Source organism: Bison bison, unplaced genomic scaffold, assembly GCF_000754665.1.
Source record: "Bison bison bison isolate TAMUID 2011002044 unplaced genomic scaffold, Bison_UMD1.0 scf7180017864472, whole genome shotgun sequence".
Classification (NCBI taxonomy): domain Eukaryota; kingdom Metazoa; phylum Chordata; class Mammalia; order Artiodactyla; family Bovidae; genus Bison; species Bison bison.
Genome location: NW_011495033.1, coordinates 14,659,508 through 14,676,202, shown reverse-complemented (window position 1 = coordinate 14,676,202; position 16,695 = coordinate 14,659,508). Strand labels below are relative to the sequence as shown.

Here is a 16,695-nt window from a genome sequence, read left to right as displayed (position 1 = left end):
AGCCATGAAATTAAAAGACGCTTACTCCTTGGAAGGAAAGTTATGACCAACCTAGATAGCATATTCAAAAGCAGAGACATTACTTTGCCAACAAAGGTCCGTCTAGTCAAGGCTATGGTTTTTCCTGTGGTCATGTACGGATGTGAGAGTTGGACTGTAAAGAAAGCTGAGCACCGAAGAATTGATGCTTCTGAACTGTGGTGTTGGAGAAGACTCTTGAGAGTCCCTTGGACTGCAAGGAGATCCAGCCAGTCCATTCAAAAGGAGATCAGTCCTGGGTGTTCTTTGGAAGGACTGATGCTGAAGCTGAAACTCAAATACTTTGGCCACCTCATGTGAAGAGTTGACTCATTGGAAAAGACTCTGATGCTGGGAGGGATTGGGAGCAGGAGGAGAAGGGACGACAGAGGACGAGATGTCTGGATGGCATCACCGACTCAATGGACATGAATTTGAGCGAACTCTGGGAGTTGGTGATGGATAGGGAGGCCTGGCATGCTGCAATTCATGCGGTCGCAAAGAGTTGGACACAACTGAGCGACTGAACTGAACTGAACTGATAGAACAGAAAAAAAAAAAAAAAGGATATCAGAGAAGAGAAGCTATGGTCCCAGTACAAGGAAAGAGGATAATATGGCAGGAGTCCACATCGACTAGTAACAAGCAAAGATGAAAGACTGGTAAAGTAACTGAAGGTCTTTTAAAAAGAATAGTTAACGTTCCATTTTAAATTATTTGCAATATTTTAAATGCAAACCCTTTCTACTCCATCAAATCAGAACAGTGTGCAACACATATGAATACCTTACGTAACTGCTGGGGGTTGCGGGCAGAGCAGTGGTGGGCGGGGTGGCGGGTGGAGGGGGCAATCAAAGCTAGGGGGCTGACTCCACACGTGGTCCGGCAAGGAGCAAGCGGTGAGAAACTGATGAACTGAGAATTAAACAAAAGCAGAAACTCAAAACTAAAAGCCATTGTAAGCCCTGGAAGTTCTCAGAAATCCTGAAAAAGAATTTTTGGTGTGGGATAAGGTTAGCTTGAGTCAATCATATCTAAATCTCAAAAGTCACATTAATATTTGGCATATAAAAATTTTTTTCAAAACACTTTTTAAATTGATCTCTTCTATCATTTTGAAGCTTTTTAAATTCATACTATAAAGTATAAAGAAACTCTTTACAGTATTTAAACTATATTAAATTTTTTTCAATTTTAAAAAACTAGAAAAATACAAAAAGATAGATTTTCCCATAATCCCACCATTATGTATACTCATACACAAATTAAAAAGTAAAAAAAACCTTTCTACACCTCCAATTTTACTTCCTCAGAGGTAACCACTGTTACATGTATCAGTTTTATTCATTTCAGGCTTTTTAATACAATTTTACAGTATGTATTTTTCTTTTTCCCTTTCTAGAAAGCAAGTTGTACTAGACACGTTGTACTGTAACTTGCTTCATTCACTTAACATACTGTGAACACTATCTTTCCAAGTAAAAACATATCAACCTACTTTATTTTGTTAAATGATTACATAGTATTTCATTACATGAATTTATCACAGTTTGTCTAGTTCTCCATTGTCAGGCATTTATGCTTTTTTCCAAATGTTTGTTACTATAAATAACACACTATACTGAACTTTATAAGAAAGATTCCTAGGAGTAGAGTTTCTAAGTCAAAGCATATGAGGACTTTAGTTATTTACAGACCATGCCAAACTGCCCTCCAAAAGGCTCTACAAATTTACATTCCAATTATCAAACAGTGTATCCTACATCTTTGTCAAACCTGGATATTATCAATAGTTCAAGTTTTGTCAATCAGATTGAAAAATAAATGTTTTTGGTTGATTTAGTACTTGCATTTCTCTCATTACTGATTTTGCTGAATTGGTTCAACATCCTTCTATACACTTACTGGTCAATTGTATCTCTTCAACTGAATTACACATTAATATAACTTTATTTCTTTTTATTGGATTGCATTCTTCTAGTTGTAGAAGCTTTTATGTATTATGAATACAATGTTCTATATTTCGTGTTGTAAATATTTTCTCAAAGTCCATAAAACAGAGACTTCTGGTTGTCTCCTAATATTTATTCTTCTTTTAAAAAGGCAAATAACCCCCAGCTAAAGATCATATTTCCAAGCTCCCTTGCAGCCTGTTCAACCAGGTGACCAAGTTCTAGTCAAACTGATGTGGTGTAGCCATGATTATGCTCATAAAAGAAAGGGATGTTTATAGCAATCTGCTGGCTGATGAGGGCAAAGTGATGAGCCGTCTTTAACCGTGTAACACCTGAGGGCCAGCAGGGAAGTGAAGCTGCCACAGCACCTCTGGACAGCTTACTCTCAGACTGTAACATGAGCAAGAAAATCAACTTCTAAATTGTTTAAGACACTGGTGTTTTGCTTTTTACAGTAGCCTAATTCATACATGGACTAATATGGAATTTGGAATCTACAGTGAGGTGCTGCTTGTAATTCAAATAAAAATATGTGATTCTAGCTCAGCAGTCAGACGGCAGGTGGTTGAGACACAGTGGGCTAGAATGTTGGTGATCTCTGTAATCCACATCAAAACACTTGGTAAAATCATTGCCTGTGACACCCTGGAAAGCAGACCACATGCCAATGGGTATGTAACCAGAAGGGGAAGGGCTGAAAACATTCACAATGTGTTGGCTGTTTCCTGACACATTCAGCAAAGCCCAAAAAGATAAACTCTAGCTAGAGGTAGCTGGCATGCAAGTAGAGACGCAAGAAAATATTCCTCTGCCTGTGGTTGGTCACCAACTGACTAGCGTTCAGTAATGTGAGGTTTGCTGTAATATCCCAACTTGAAACAGTAGTAAGAGGTACCTCTAAGCTTTTCTCAAGTACTTCTGACTATGACGAAAATCAGATTAAGAGTCTTATCTTAAAAAAAAAGTGTTATCTTTCCAATCAAACCCATCTTTTCAGATATCTCAATATAAAGTGCCATTAGGTTGAGGGAAGAGGATGGGCAAAGTGCAAACAGTAAATCAAATACCAGACTTTTCAGGCTTAAAAACTACCTAGATGAGAAGTTTAACACACACTTGGAACGACCAAAGAGAAACAAAAGTCTTCCAAGTTCTTTCGAAAGAATTAAAATGCCAGAGGTATAAAAAGCCTGGCCTGTTAAAATGTGTGATTGTTCAGCCTCTGAAGTAATCCTCAGACCCTTTAAGTCCACTCTAGCAGAAGCAGGCAACAAAAACTGGATTGCTTCAAAGACATGCATATTCCCCAGCACCACTGCAACATAATGATTTGTGTGTATCAATGATGTGTTCCTTTTAATTGCTGAAAAGTACTGGATAGCATGGATATACTATAATCTATCTGTTCACTTTTTAATGGACATCTGCAGTAGTTTCTAGGGCTCTCTGTGTATGTGCGCTTAGTTGCTCAGCCCTGTCTGACTCTGCAACTCTATGGACTGTAGTCCGCCAGGCTCCTCTGTCCATGGAATTCTCCAGGCAAGAATAGTGCAGTGGGTTGCCATTCCCTTCTCCAGGGGATCCCTGGGTTGTAATATTTGACTGCACCTGGTCTTAGTTGCTGCAAAATGGATCTTCAGTTTTCACTGCGGCATGCTGGATCTTTAGGTGTGGCATTCAAACTCTTAGTTGTGGTATATGAGATCTAGTTCCTTGACCAGGGATCAAACCTGGGCCCCCCGCAGTAGGAGCTTGGAGTCTTAGTCATTAGACACCAAGGAAGTCTCTCTCATTGTAGTTTTAATCTGACTTCCCTGATGATTAAACATCTATTCATGTGCTTACTGGTCATCCGTATATCTTCTTTTGAAAAATGTCTCCTCCTGTTGTCGCCTCACCTTAAGAGTTCTTTTCACATTCGAGATACTATCTTTGTTTTGATATATGTGTTGTCAATATTTTCTGCTAGTTTTTGGCCTGCCTTTTCATTTTCTGAAAGATATCTTTCAAAGAGCAAAAGTTTTAAATTTTGATGAAATCCAATTTACCAATTTTTTCTTTATTGATCATATATTTTGTGTCCTAAGAAATTTTTGCCCAAAGGAGCAAAGTTTGTCTTTCTTTTTTCCCAAGATGTTTTATAGCTGTAGGTTTTAAATTTAGGTCTGTAAAGCATGTTTCTTTATTCTTTTTTTTTTTAAGTTAGTTAATTTTTGTGTGAGGTGTGAGGTATGCGTCAACGTTAATTTTGTTGGAAACACTTTCCTTTCCCCATTGCACTGCCTTAGCACCTTTGTTGAAACTCAATTGACCACACAGGTGTGGATCTATTTCTGGACTTCCTATTTTGTTTCATTCATCTGATTGCCTCCCTTTTCACCAATACCAAACTATTTTGATTATTATTGCTTTATGGCAAGTCTTCAGTTCAGTTCAGTTCAATCACTCAGTTGTGTCTGACTCTTTGCAACCCCATGGACCGCAACACACCAGGTTTCCCCGTCCATCACCAACTCCCAGAGCTTGCTCAAACTCATGTCTATTGAGTCAGAGATGTCATCCAACCATCTCATCCTCTATTGTCCCCTTGTCCTCCTGCCTTCAATCCTTCCCAGCATCAGGGTCTTTTCTAATGAGTCAGTTCTTCACATCAGGTGGCCAAAGTATTGGAGTTTCAGCTTCAACATCAATCCTTCCAATGAATACCCAGGACTGATCTCCTTTAGGATGGACTGGTTGGACCTCCTTGCAGTCCAAGGGTCTCTCAAGAGTCTTCTCCAACACCACAGTTCAAAAGCATCAATTCTTTGGCCCTCAGCTTTATAGTCCAACTCTCACATCCATACATGACTACTGGAAAAACCATAGCTTTGACTAGATGGACCTTTGTCGGCAAAGTAATGTCTCTGCTTTTTAACATGCTGTCTAGGTTGGCCATAGCTTTTCTTCCAAGGAGTAAGCGTCTGTTAATTTCATGGCTGCAGTCAAAATCTGCAGTGATTTTGAAGCCCAAAAGAATAAAGTCTCTCGCTGTTTCCCCATCTACTTGCCATGAAATGATGGGACCAGATGCCATGATCTTAGTTTTCTGAACGTTAAGTTTTAAGTCCATGTTTTCACTCTCCTCTTTCACTTTCATCAAGAGGCTCTTTAGTTCTTCTTCTCTTTCTGCCATAAATGTGCTGTCATTTGCGTATCTGAGGTTATTGTTATTTCTTCCGGCAATCTTGATTCCAGCTTGTGCTTTCATCCAGCCAGGCATCTCGCATGACGTACTCTGCATATAAGTTAAATAATCAGGGTGACAATATACAGCCTAGATGTACTATCTGGAACCTGTCTGTTGTTCTGTGTCCGGTTCTAACTGTTGCTTCTTGACCTGCATACAGATTTCTCATGAGGCAGGTAAGGTGGGCTGGTATTCCCATCTCTTTTAAGAATTTTCCACAGTTTGATGTGATCCACACAGTCAAAGGCTTTGGCGTAGTCAATAAAGCAGAAGTAGATGTTTTTCTGGAACTCTCTTGCTTTTTTGATCATCCTAATGATTCAGGATGGTAAGTCTGGTAAAGCCTCCTCCAACTTTTTATTTTTAAAACTTGCTTTGGTTAATCTGTGTCCTTAGAATTTTCTTTTAAATTTTAGAATCAGCTTGTCATTAAAGAAAAAATGTCTACTAGAATTCTGATTAGGATTGCATTGAGTTTACAGATCAATTTGGGGAGAACTGTCACTTTAACAATACTGGCTGTTCTTAAATTCATGAACATGGCACATCTATTTCTTTAATTAATTTTTATTAATTCCTTTCAGCAAAATTTGTAGCTTTCAGTGTCGAGGTCTTAGACATCTTTTGTTCAGTATATACCTAGGTATCTTTTGATTTTGGTCCTATTGTAACTGTTTGATTTTTTTAAATTTCATTTTCCAGTTGTGTGCTAATTTATAAAGAAGGAATTGTGTCTGCATATTAACTATATGGCCTGCTAAGCAAGACATAAGCTTGCTAATTCATTTATTTGTTCTAGTAGTTTTGCTACATTCCTCAGATTTTTAACATAAGTAACCATATCATCTGCAAATACGGTTTCACTTCTCCCTTTCCCATCTATACATCTTTTACTTCTTTTTATTGCCTATTGCAATGGCTAGGTCCACGGGTACAATATTGAATACAAGTCATAAAAGTGGGCATCCTTGCCTTGTTCCCAATCTCAGGGGTAAACAGCTTAGTCTTTCACTATTGATCATGATCCTTTCTATACAGATTTTATAGATGTTTCTCTATCAGTTTGAAAAAGTTTCCACTATCCCTATGTTGTTGAGAGATTTTTATTACTAAAGTGTGCTGAAGTCTGTCAAGTGTGTTCCTTGCATCTACTGAAACTGTCATAGTTTTTCTCCTTTATTCTGTTAATATGATGAATAACATCATTTAACATTTGAAATACAATCAAGTCTTGCATTCTTGAGACAAATTCTATTTGGTTTGTCCATCATTATTTTTACACATTGTTGGAGTCAATTTACTAATAATATTTTGTTAATTATTTTTGCACATATATTCATGCAGATTATTAGTCTGTAATTTCCTTTCTTCTTGTGAGGAAAATATTTGATAACCAACTTCTTTAAAAGAAAGATGTAGGGCTATTCATCGGGTCTTCTTGTGTGAATTCTGTCAAGTTGTATTTTTTAAGAAACGTGTCTACTCCATTTATGTAGCTGTGTTCATTGACATAAGGCTGTCCGTGGTATTCTCTTATTATCATTTTACCATTCATAGATTCTGAGGTATTAGTCTCTTTTTCATTCTTAATAGTTATGATTTGTGTTCTGTTTGTAATCTCAGGGGATCAGTCTAGCTAAGAGTTTGTCAAAATTTTCGATCTTTTCAAAGAGCTAGTTTTACATTTGTTAGTCTTCTCAATTGTCTGTCTTCTATATCACTGACTTCTACTTTTAATTTATTTATTTTTGGCTGTGTTGTGTGGCTTGTGGGATCTTAGTTCTAGGGATCCTGGACTAGGGATAGAACCCACACCCTTGGAGTGTCCTTTGGAAAGTCCAAAGTTCTGAGTACTAACCACTGGACCACCAGGGAATTCCCTCTGCTTTTATTTTTAACATTTACTTTGGGTTTATTTTCCTCTTCTTTTTCTAGTTTCATATGGTAAAACCTCAGGTCATTGATTTTAGGTCTTACTTATTTTCTATTAGCCTTTAAAGCTGTATGTTTCATTCTAACACTGCTTTAGCTGCATCCCACAAACTCAGATATTGTATTTTGATTGTCACTCAATTAAAAATATTTTCTAATTTTTCTTGTGATTTTGTCTTTGACCCACAAATTATTTAGAAGTATGCTACTTTATTTCCAGATATTTGATCTTTTCCTAATTTGTTATTAATTTCTAATTTAATCTGTTATATTCAGAAAATACACTTTGTATGACTTCAATTCTTTTCAATGTATTGAGACTTGTCTTACGGCCCAGTGAATGACCTATCTGGTAAATGTACCGTATGCACTTGAGAACAATGTATATACTCTGCAAGCACTGGACGCTCAGTGTCCAAACATGCCAATTAGATCAAGGTGGTTACCTTGTTCATATCTTCTTTGTCTTTAACTGATATTTTGTCTGGTTATTCTATCAACTGCTCATATAAAAGTATTAAAATATCCTAGTACATTGAGGAATTGTCTGTTTCTCTCTTTAAATTTTGTTATTTTGTTTCATGTATTTTGAAGCTCCATTATTACACAAAACACATTTATAATTGGTGTGTTGCTGTTTTTCAGTCACTTAGTCAAATCTGACTCTTTGTGACCCCATGGACTGCAGCACACCAGGCTTCTCTGTCCTTCACTATCTCCCAGAGTCTGTTCAAACCCATGTCCATTGAGTCGATGATGCCATCCTACCATCTCATCCTCTGTCATCCCCTTGTCCTCATGCCCTCAATCTTTCCCAGCAGCAGGGTCTTTTCCACTGAGTTGGCTCTTTGCATCAAAGTGTAGGAGTAAGGAGCATCAGTCCTTCCAGGGAATATTCAAGGTTCATTTCCTTTAGGATCAACTGGTTTGATCTCCTTGCAGTCCAAGGGACTCTCAAGAGTCTTCTCCGGCACCACAGTTCGAAAATATCAATTCTTCGACAATCAGCCTTTATAGTCCAACGCTCACATCTGTATATGATTACTGGAAAAACTATAGTTCTGACAATATGGACATTTGCCGGCAAAGTGATGCCTCTGCTTTTTAATATACTATCTAGTTTGTCACAGCTTTTCTTCCAAGGAGCAAGCGTCTTTTAATTTCATGGCTGCAGTCACTGTCCATAGTGATTTTGGAGCCCAAGAAAAGTCTGTCACTGTTTCCATTTTTTCCCCATCTATTTGACATGAAGTGATGGGACCAGATGCCATGATCTTAGTTTTTTGAATGTTGAGATTTAAGCCAGCTTCTTCACTCTCCTCTTTCACTTTCATCAAGAGGCTCTTTATTTCCTCTTCACTTTCTGCTATTAGGAATCATCTGCATATCTAAGGTTACTGATATTTCTCCCAGCAATCGTAATTATAGCTTGGGATGCATCCACGGTGGCATTTCACATGATGCAATCTGCATGTAAGTTAAAAACGCAGGGTGACAATATACAGCCTTGATTTACTCCTTTTCCAATTTGGAACCAATCCATTGTTCCAAGTCCAGTTCTAACTACTGCTTCTTGACCTGCATACAGGTTTCTCAGGAGGCAGGTAAGGTGGTCTGATATTCCCATCTCTTTAAGTATTTTCCACAGTTGGTTGTGATCCACACAGTTGAAGGCTTTAGCATAGTCAATGAAGCAGAAGATGTTTTTCTGGAATTCCCTTACTTTTTCTACGATCCAGCCGATGTTGGCAATTTGATCTCTGGTTCCTCTGCCTTTTCTAAATCCAGCTTGAACATCTGGAAGTTCTTGGTTCATGTACTGTTGAAGCCTTGGCTTGAAGGATTTGGAGCATTACCTTGGTAGCATGTCAAATGAACACAAGTATGTGGTAGTTTGAACATTCTTTGTCCTACCTCCCTGATAAACTGTTCATCATTATGAAGTGGCCCTTGGCTTGAAGGATTTGGAGCATTACCTTGCTCGCATGTGAAATGAGCACAAGTATGTGGTAGTTTGAACATTCTTTGTCCTACCTCCCTGATAAACTGTTCATCATTATGAAGTGGCCCTCTTTTGAACACTCTAGGTCTTAAGGTCTGTTTTATCTGATATTTAAGAATAATCATACCAGCCACCTCATACTTTCTGTTTGCATGTTCTTTTTCTATCCACTTACTTCCAATACATGTCTCCTGTAGTCAGCCTACAGTAGAAGTTTCCCCTTTAATCTACTCTAGCAATCTCTGCCTTTGACATCAAAGACCATTTATGTATATAATAGTTGTATTGGTTGAATTTGGGTCAACCACTTTATTATTTGTTTTCTCTTTTCCTTATTTTTCATTTCTTTCTTCCTCCTTTCCTGCCTTTTTTTTTTTTTTTTTTTGGATTGTTTCTATTATGTTGGTGATTATCCTGGAAACTACAATATGTCTCCTTGTTTTCTTCTTACTGAAGAACACCCTACAGAACTTTCTTTAATGTTTATCTGCTGTGGTGCATGCTCTTGATTTTGTGTTTATCTGAAAATGTCTTCATTTTTGCCTTCATCATTGAAGAATCTTTTTGCTGGGTAGAGATTTCCAGGACTCCAGATTTCTTTTAGTATATTTAAAATATGATTCTACTCCTTCTGGCTTCCATTGCTGTTGTTCAGAAATAAGCTGTTAGTCTAACTCAGGGCTTGGCAAATTACAACCTCTAGGTCAAACTGGGCCCAGCATCTGTTTTTTGTAAACAAAGTTTTACTGAAATATAGCCACAACCATTCACTTATGTATTATTTATGACTGCTTTAGTGCTACAACAGCAGAACTGAATAGTTAAACAGAGATCATATGGTACTGGCATAAACACAGAAAAACAGACCAATGGACTGGAATAGAGGCCTGAGATAAATCCTCATACATATGGTCAATCACCTTGAACAAGGATGCCAAAAACACTCAATGGGGAAAGGTCTCTGCAACAAATGTGCTGGGAAAACTGGATGTCCATATGCAAGAGAACCAAGGTGGAACCTTATCTTACATCATCTACAAATATTAACTCAAAATGGATTAAAGACCTAAATATGAGACCTAAAACTATAAAACATCTGAAAGAAAACACAGTGGAAAAACTGTATCATACTGGGCTTGGCAATGGTTTCTTGGATACGATACCAAAAACACAGGCAACAAAAGCAAAATTAGACACACGGGAGAATGTCAAACTTACAAACTTCTGTGCATCAAAGGACACAGTCAACAGAAGGACTGTGAGCAGAATATTAGCTAAATTAATGTGATCTTGAACAAGTTCCCTATCCTCTTCAAGCTTAAGTGTCCTGATCTTTAAGTAGATGACAATACCACTTTCATCAAGTTTGTAGTATGGCATAAAAATGAGCATGCAGTGAATATTCACTACTGTCCTTTTCGAAATTGCCTTTAAAGTCCATGCCATTGTTTTGAACATCTTCAGTGGTAAGAAATCTTAATCTCTGATTACAGATTGGATCATATACTCAACTAAAAGCAACTGTACAAGTTAAGTTTACCAAATAAGACGAGTGGTCCAGATAGTTTTTGGTCAGTAGGGAAAGAGCAAATAAGCCAAGATGGTGGTGGTCAGGCTCTCTCTCCTCACGCTCTCTCTCACCCCACGTTTCATGAATAATGATTATGTAACAACTGAGATCATTTATGGGGCTTCTCTTGTGGCTCAGCCTGCAATGCGGGAGACCTGGGTTCAGTCCCTGGGTTGAGAAGATCCCCTGGAGAAGGGAAAGGCTATCCACTCCAGTATTCTGGCCTGGAGAATTCCGTGGACTGTACAGTCCATGGGGTCGCAAAGAGTTGGATAGCACCGAGCATGTGTATCATGAGGTACTTGCTTGGCCATGGACTACTTTTGTTCTGTAAGCATATGTAAGCTCCACCTGGAAAGCCCTTGAGGGAGGTTATGTTATGTCTGCTGCTATGGCTGCTGTACCAGCCAGGAGAGAAGAAATAGCTGCAGTTCCTACAGCTCCTTCAGTTTTCTTCCAACCTCTTAGCTCACACCTTGCCTACCCTGCATTCAGCATAGAGTATGAACAGGGAGACATGGTCTAAATGGCACTTTGCAGAAAGAACCCTGTGAGTCTAAACAATACCTCGATCATATTACTATTAGCTTACTTTTGGGGAAAATTCTCCAGAAGTTCCCAAGATTCTTCCGATTTTTATAGGTTAAAATGACTGTTTGACCGGATTGCTTAATTCACTGAATTGCACACCTCTGACGTGCATATAATTTAATAATATTCACATTGTCTACTGAAGAATTTGATGACTTGGTTTTGGATCATGTAAGAAACATGTTTTATTAGATGTCACTATTTTCTTAAAAAAGATTCTGACCTCCAATTACAATAAATAAATTTATATTAAAAAAAAAAGATTCTGTCTATACCTCTAGAAAGAGTAACACCAACTGTACTAAAACAATCACCAACTCTGGGCTCCTACAAACCACAAGAAAAATCCCACTGATAGAGAGTCATACTTTATAATATGCTCAGGGTAATATCTTTAATGTCCATCTAATTTTTTCTTGCCACAATTTAAGAACATGCCCTTTTGTACTATACTTTGCTAATAAAAGAACAAGTACTTCTGTAATTACAGTCTTTGGCATCTGAAGCAGTTATTAAATTGTCTTTCATCCTTGCGTTCTCCTAGTTAAGTAATCCAAATTCTTTTGCTTTTACTTACTATGTTCTCTTTTCAAAAGCTCATATTTTTACATGCAATACTGAAATATAATTTGTACTTTACAGGGATGATTAAGAAAAAACAGTTAAAATTACAGTTATATTAAACAGCAATGTGATAAGTATAATTATGAATAATAAATGAAGAGCATTCAGAAATTAATTCCACACTATGATTCTACTGTGAGCATTCCAGAGCACAACAATCCTTACCAGGGGACTTTCCTTGCTGTGAGTTGCTTCTTCGCTCTCTGTATCTGGCTGGAGTGGATAAACTCATGTCTTTACTAGGCTTGATAGCAGGCCCCATTTCTGAAATAAGGAATCCCATTTGTTCTGAAGGCAAGATATTCTCAGGTGGACTGGTCTGGCATTTTATACTGGCATCCATCTAAAATATTAAAACCACTCATTATTTCAAATTTTCCCCAAATAGCTACTAAAAGTTAAGACACTTTATCAGAGGAGTTGTATTATAGAATAATGATCCAACAAACATGATCTTTTTAATCTTTATGAGTGATACTATCCAATTTTGCTAAGCTAATCTGAATCTTTGGTAGTAAGACATGTATTTCCCCATACAGAAACCACTGAAATGCCTATGGAGCTAAAATATTTACTTATGACCAGAGGAAGATTCACCATGAAGTTTCATTTTTTTAATAAAATTCACACACACAATTTATAACTAGTTAATATCACTATCTTTTCCCATTCTAACATCTCTTCCATCAGATTTCCTCTCTTGGTGATACTGGAATGGCCCTAGGTATGATCCTGTTGGATGATGTCAGAGGGGCTGTGAATACTTTATTCTACTAATTTTGTTTTGTCTTAATAAAGCTTTCAAAATTCAAAATCTAGATCTGTCTTGCTTATGATACATAGATTTCTTTCTTGGAGTTCCTATGTTTTCTTCAGAATACCTAATCCCTTTGTCAAGTTGACCAATTTCTGAAATATTCTATTTATTAATGAATTTATTTTAAACTAAAACTATATAATGAAGTAGGGCTAGAAGTTCAAAATACAGCTTTCAAAAGCTGTGATATCCAAATTTTTTTTAAAGAAACTGTGTGAATGCAATTTTAAAATATGAAATCTATTTTGGATGTGACCATGAAGGAATAAAGACACATTTCATGGTCTTTTCACAGGCATATTTGAAACACAAAGGGCCTATCTTTGGTATACTGAATGTATAATATTATTTTAATACATAGTACTCTGGGTCTCAATGTTTGGGCTCAAAAAGGACAATGAGTTGATAGAAACCTTAAGACATTTGACCCTTAAGTTAGCCAGAAAAGAATGCATTAAAAAAAAACTGCCCAGGTGACTTCACTCACTGTCCAGAGGTTAGGACTCCATGCTCGCACTCCTGAGGGCCCAGGTTCAATCCCTGGTTAGGGAACTAAAACCCCATGAGCCACATGGTGTGACCAAGATACACACACAACTGCCAAAAAATTATCTTGTGAACCTCTAAAAATGAAGACATTTTCAACTCCATTAAAGAAAAAAATCCAAAATGAAAAACATATATATATCAGACTAGGATTGAGAAAAAAAAATCACAAAAGTGATTTTAATTTGGATATACTTTTATTTTTTAGAATGCGAGTTTATTCATTTTCTGGTCATAAGCTAGCAGTGATCAAGGACTAGTCTCTACCTTCAGAATATATCTCTCAAACCAGAGTCAGAATTCCGCTTTAGGAATGAGAATATTAGCAAGGAAATTCACACACAGTATGCTCTCAAATCAAATTAGAATTCAATAATGTTGTAACAAAGTATGAAAATACTTCCAACCATCTCCTTACCTCCATGCTACAAATGGCCAGGAAAGTCCTGATGTTATCTATGAGATAAACCATCCATCTGAGAAGTGGAATTTAATCAGGCAGACACACCTAGTCCATTCAAATTAAATTTGGAAGCGAAACTCAAAGGATGTTTTTAACATGAAAATATTGATAAGTCTTATACCACACGCTCGTTCAAACCATAACATAGTGAGAGCAAGCCTGACAGTTAAGGTTACTTCTTTCTGAAATGCTTTGTGCAGAACCACTGGGACATGATCCTTCTGGAAAGCATAATGAACTCGTATTAAACCCAGATAAAACTGGGACAGGGTCCCCACTACAACAGTCCTTAGCAAGAAGCACCAGGTACCTCTGAACATTACTAGGAATTTTTCTTTGCCGCTTACCTGGTGTGTGCTGAATGGTAGCCCTTCCTGAACAAATACTACTGAAGATGCAGATGGATTATGACTTAGCTGCTCCTTCAGTTTGATGTGAGCTTGCTGGTTGATTGCAGACTCTTGCATTGTAGTATTTTCAACAGGCTGAGCTGGGTGGATGGTATAGATGTACTCAGGTGACTGTGGTAGAGAGCTGGTAATTGCCTGTTCTGTTCCGACCACAAAAGACGTAATATCTGAGCCTACAGGAGTAAGTGGCTCCAGCTGGCTAGCCTGACTTGTGGAAGATGGATTGCTGTTGTTTGAATTAGCTAGGATATGTTGGCTTCTATTAGACTGGGATGTTGAACACTGATTCTCAACAGGCTCCACCTTGACCATCTCCAATTTAGGGGAGGAATGCAACTCATCTACTATCTGAAAAACAGCCTCTAGGTTTACTTCTGTCTTTTTATTTTCATCAGTAGCACTGCAAGGCCAATTAGAAGGCAGAAATTCAACTGGATAGGAAGACTGCATTGGAGGATTCTGGGAAAAGAGAAAATAGGATTCTTTGGATAGAAAATCAAATATGAGATTAAGGAGGAAAGCAAAAACATTTACACTGATGAATGCTAAACATAAACAAATTAATCTTAAAGTTCACTAAGAAAACTTGAATGCCAGTCAAGTTTTTGGCAGTGGTACCTTTAACTCTATTGTTAGCATTAGCACACGAGCTACTATACGTCAACCACTATGCTAAGTTTTAATATTGGAATGGACCAAAAATTCTCAGGGTTAAAGTATACAAAATCGAAAAAAAGCTACGGTATCCAAATACCTATTTGCTGATAAAATGTCTATGTATCAAAGTCTTTCGGAAAGGTTAACAGACAAAAACATACACTGTTTTAGGAATGTAGTAAGGAAATAAACACAGGCTGCTCACAAGTCCGCCAATGCTTCAATAGATTCAGGGGGAGATACCGATATTCCGTTCCAAATAATCTGGGGAAAAAATGGATGGAATATCGAATGTCCCTTGTTGAGATTATTTTTAATACTAAAACAATTGATTAAAATAGCTGTCACTTTTAGACTGGTATCTTCAAGATGTATTCTCTTATACACAGTATTATGCACAATTACATCTGATGAAAAACAACCTCAAGCTATGAACACAGAATTCTGAAGTAATGATTAAACAAAACATGTAATGAGTTGTTGCCAAATGCAGAGCTTTGCACAGAGTAGGTATTCAATAATTGTTTGTTGACTATATCAGGTTATAAACACAAGATACGGAAGAGTTAAAATTGAATAAAATAGGTAGTGAGTCAATGTCACCAAACACACTACAAAGATTGTATCAATAATTCGAAGGCCACTAATGCCAAAATAACATAAATCTAAATGGCTTAAACATCTAGCTACTGTACTACAGCTGTATGCCATTTATTAAGTTCTTACTATGTGCCAGGCATACACAAAGTGCTTTCTGTACATTATTTCATTTAATCCTCATAAGAGGTCAATGAAATGTGATAATCTCCATTTCCAAATAGTGGAACTGAAGTTCAGAGAAACTTTATAATTTATTCAAAGTCACAATGAAATAACTAACAGAGCCAGCTTTCAAACCTAGGTTTGCCTGACTCCAGAATTCTTGCTCTTAACCATTACAATATACGGATCATTCATGCACAGTCACATCTACAATCCAACAAAACTTAACTGCAATTATTTCCAGAACAGCATCTGAAACACTTCCCTTTTTTCCATTTAAAAATTTTATGTCAGACTTCCCTGGTGATGCAGTAGATAAGAATCTACCTGCCAGTGCAGGGGACATGGGTTCTATCCCTGGTCCAGGAAGATTCGACATATTGCAGGGCAACTAAAGCCCGCATGGCATGAGTACTGAGCCCGAGTGCTGCAACTCCTGAAGCCCAGGAGCACAGAGCCTGTCCTCCGCAACAGGAGAGAGTACAGCAATGGGAAGCCCTTGAACCATAAGGAAGAGTAGCCCCCACTTGTCACAGTAGAGAAAGTCAGAGCAAAGCAAGCAGTGAGGAACCACCATACCCAAAAATAAATAAATACATAATTTAAAAATGTTTTTTAAATAAACCTTTTATGTCTACTTATCTCTGTTTTCCTACAATCAACATGTATTGCCTTTGCAGTAAGAAAAAGTCTTTAAAGATGTTTTAAATGACTTATTTAAAACATCAGATCAGATCAGATCAGTCGATCAGTCGTGTCCAATTCTTTGCGACCCTGTGAATCGCAGCACGCCAGGCCTCCCTGTCCATCACCAACTCCCGGAGTTCACCCAGACTCATGTCCATCAAGTCAGTGATGCCATCCAGCCATCTCATCCTCTGTCGTCCCCTTCTCCTTCTGCCCCCAATCCCTCCCAGCATCAGGGTCTTTTCCAATGAATCAACTCTTCGCGTGAGGTGGCCAAAGTACTGGAGTTTCAGCTTTAGCATCATTCCTTCCAAAGAAATCCCAGGGCTGATCTCCTTCAGAATGGACTGGTTGGATCTCCTTGCAGTCCAAGGGACTCTCAAGAGTCTTCTCCAACACCACAGTTCAAAAGCATCAATTCTTCGGTGCTCA

The 16,695-nt window shown here is 37.6% G+C and overlaps 1 protein-coding gene across 1 annotated transcript in view; it reads right to left on the bottom strand.

Annotated features, from left to right (window-relative positions):
• HSF5 (heat shock transcription factor family member 5) overlaps positions 1 to 16,695 on the bottom strand; it is a 55,602-nt gene that overhangs the window by 16,827 nt on the left and 22,080 nt on the right. The window contains exons 6-7 of the mRNA XM_010861720.1: positions 14,095 to 14,616; positions 12,087 to 12,264 (exon numbers count right to left, since the gene is read on the bottom strand). Of these exons, the coding sequence (XP_010860022.1) occupies positions 12,087 to 12,264; positions 14,095 to 14,616 (700 nt within the window). The remainder of the gene's footprint in view (positions 1 to 12,086; positions 12,265 to 14,094; positions 14,617 to 16,695) is intronic.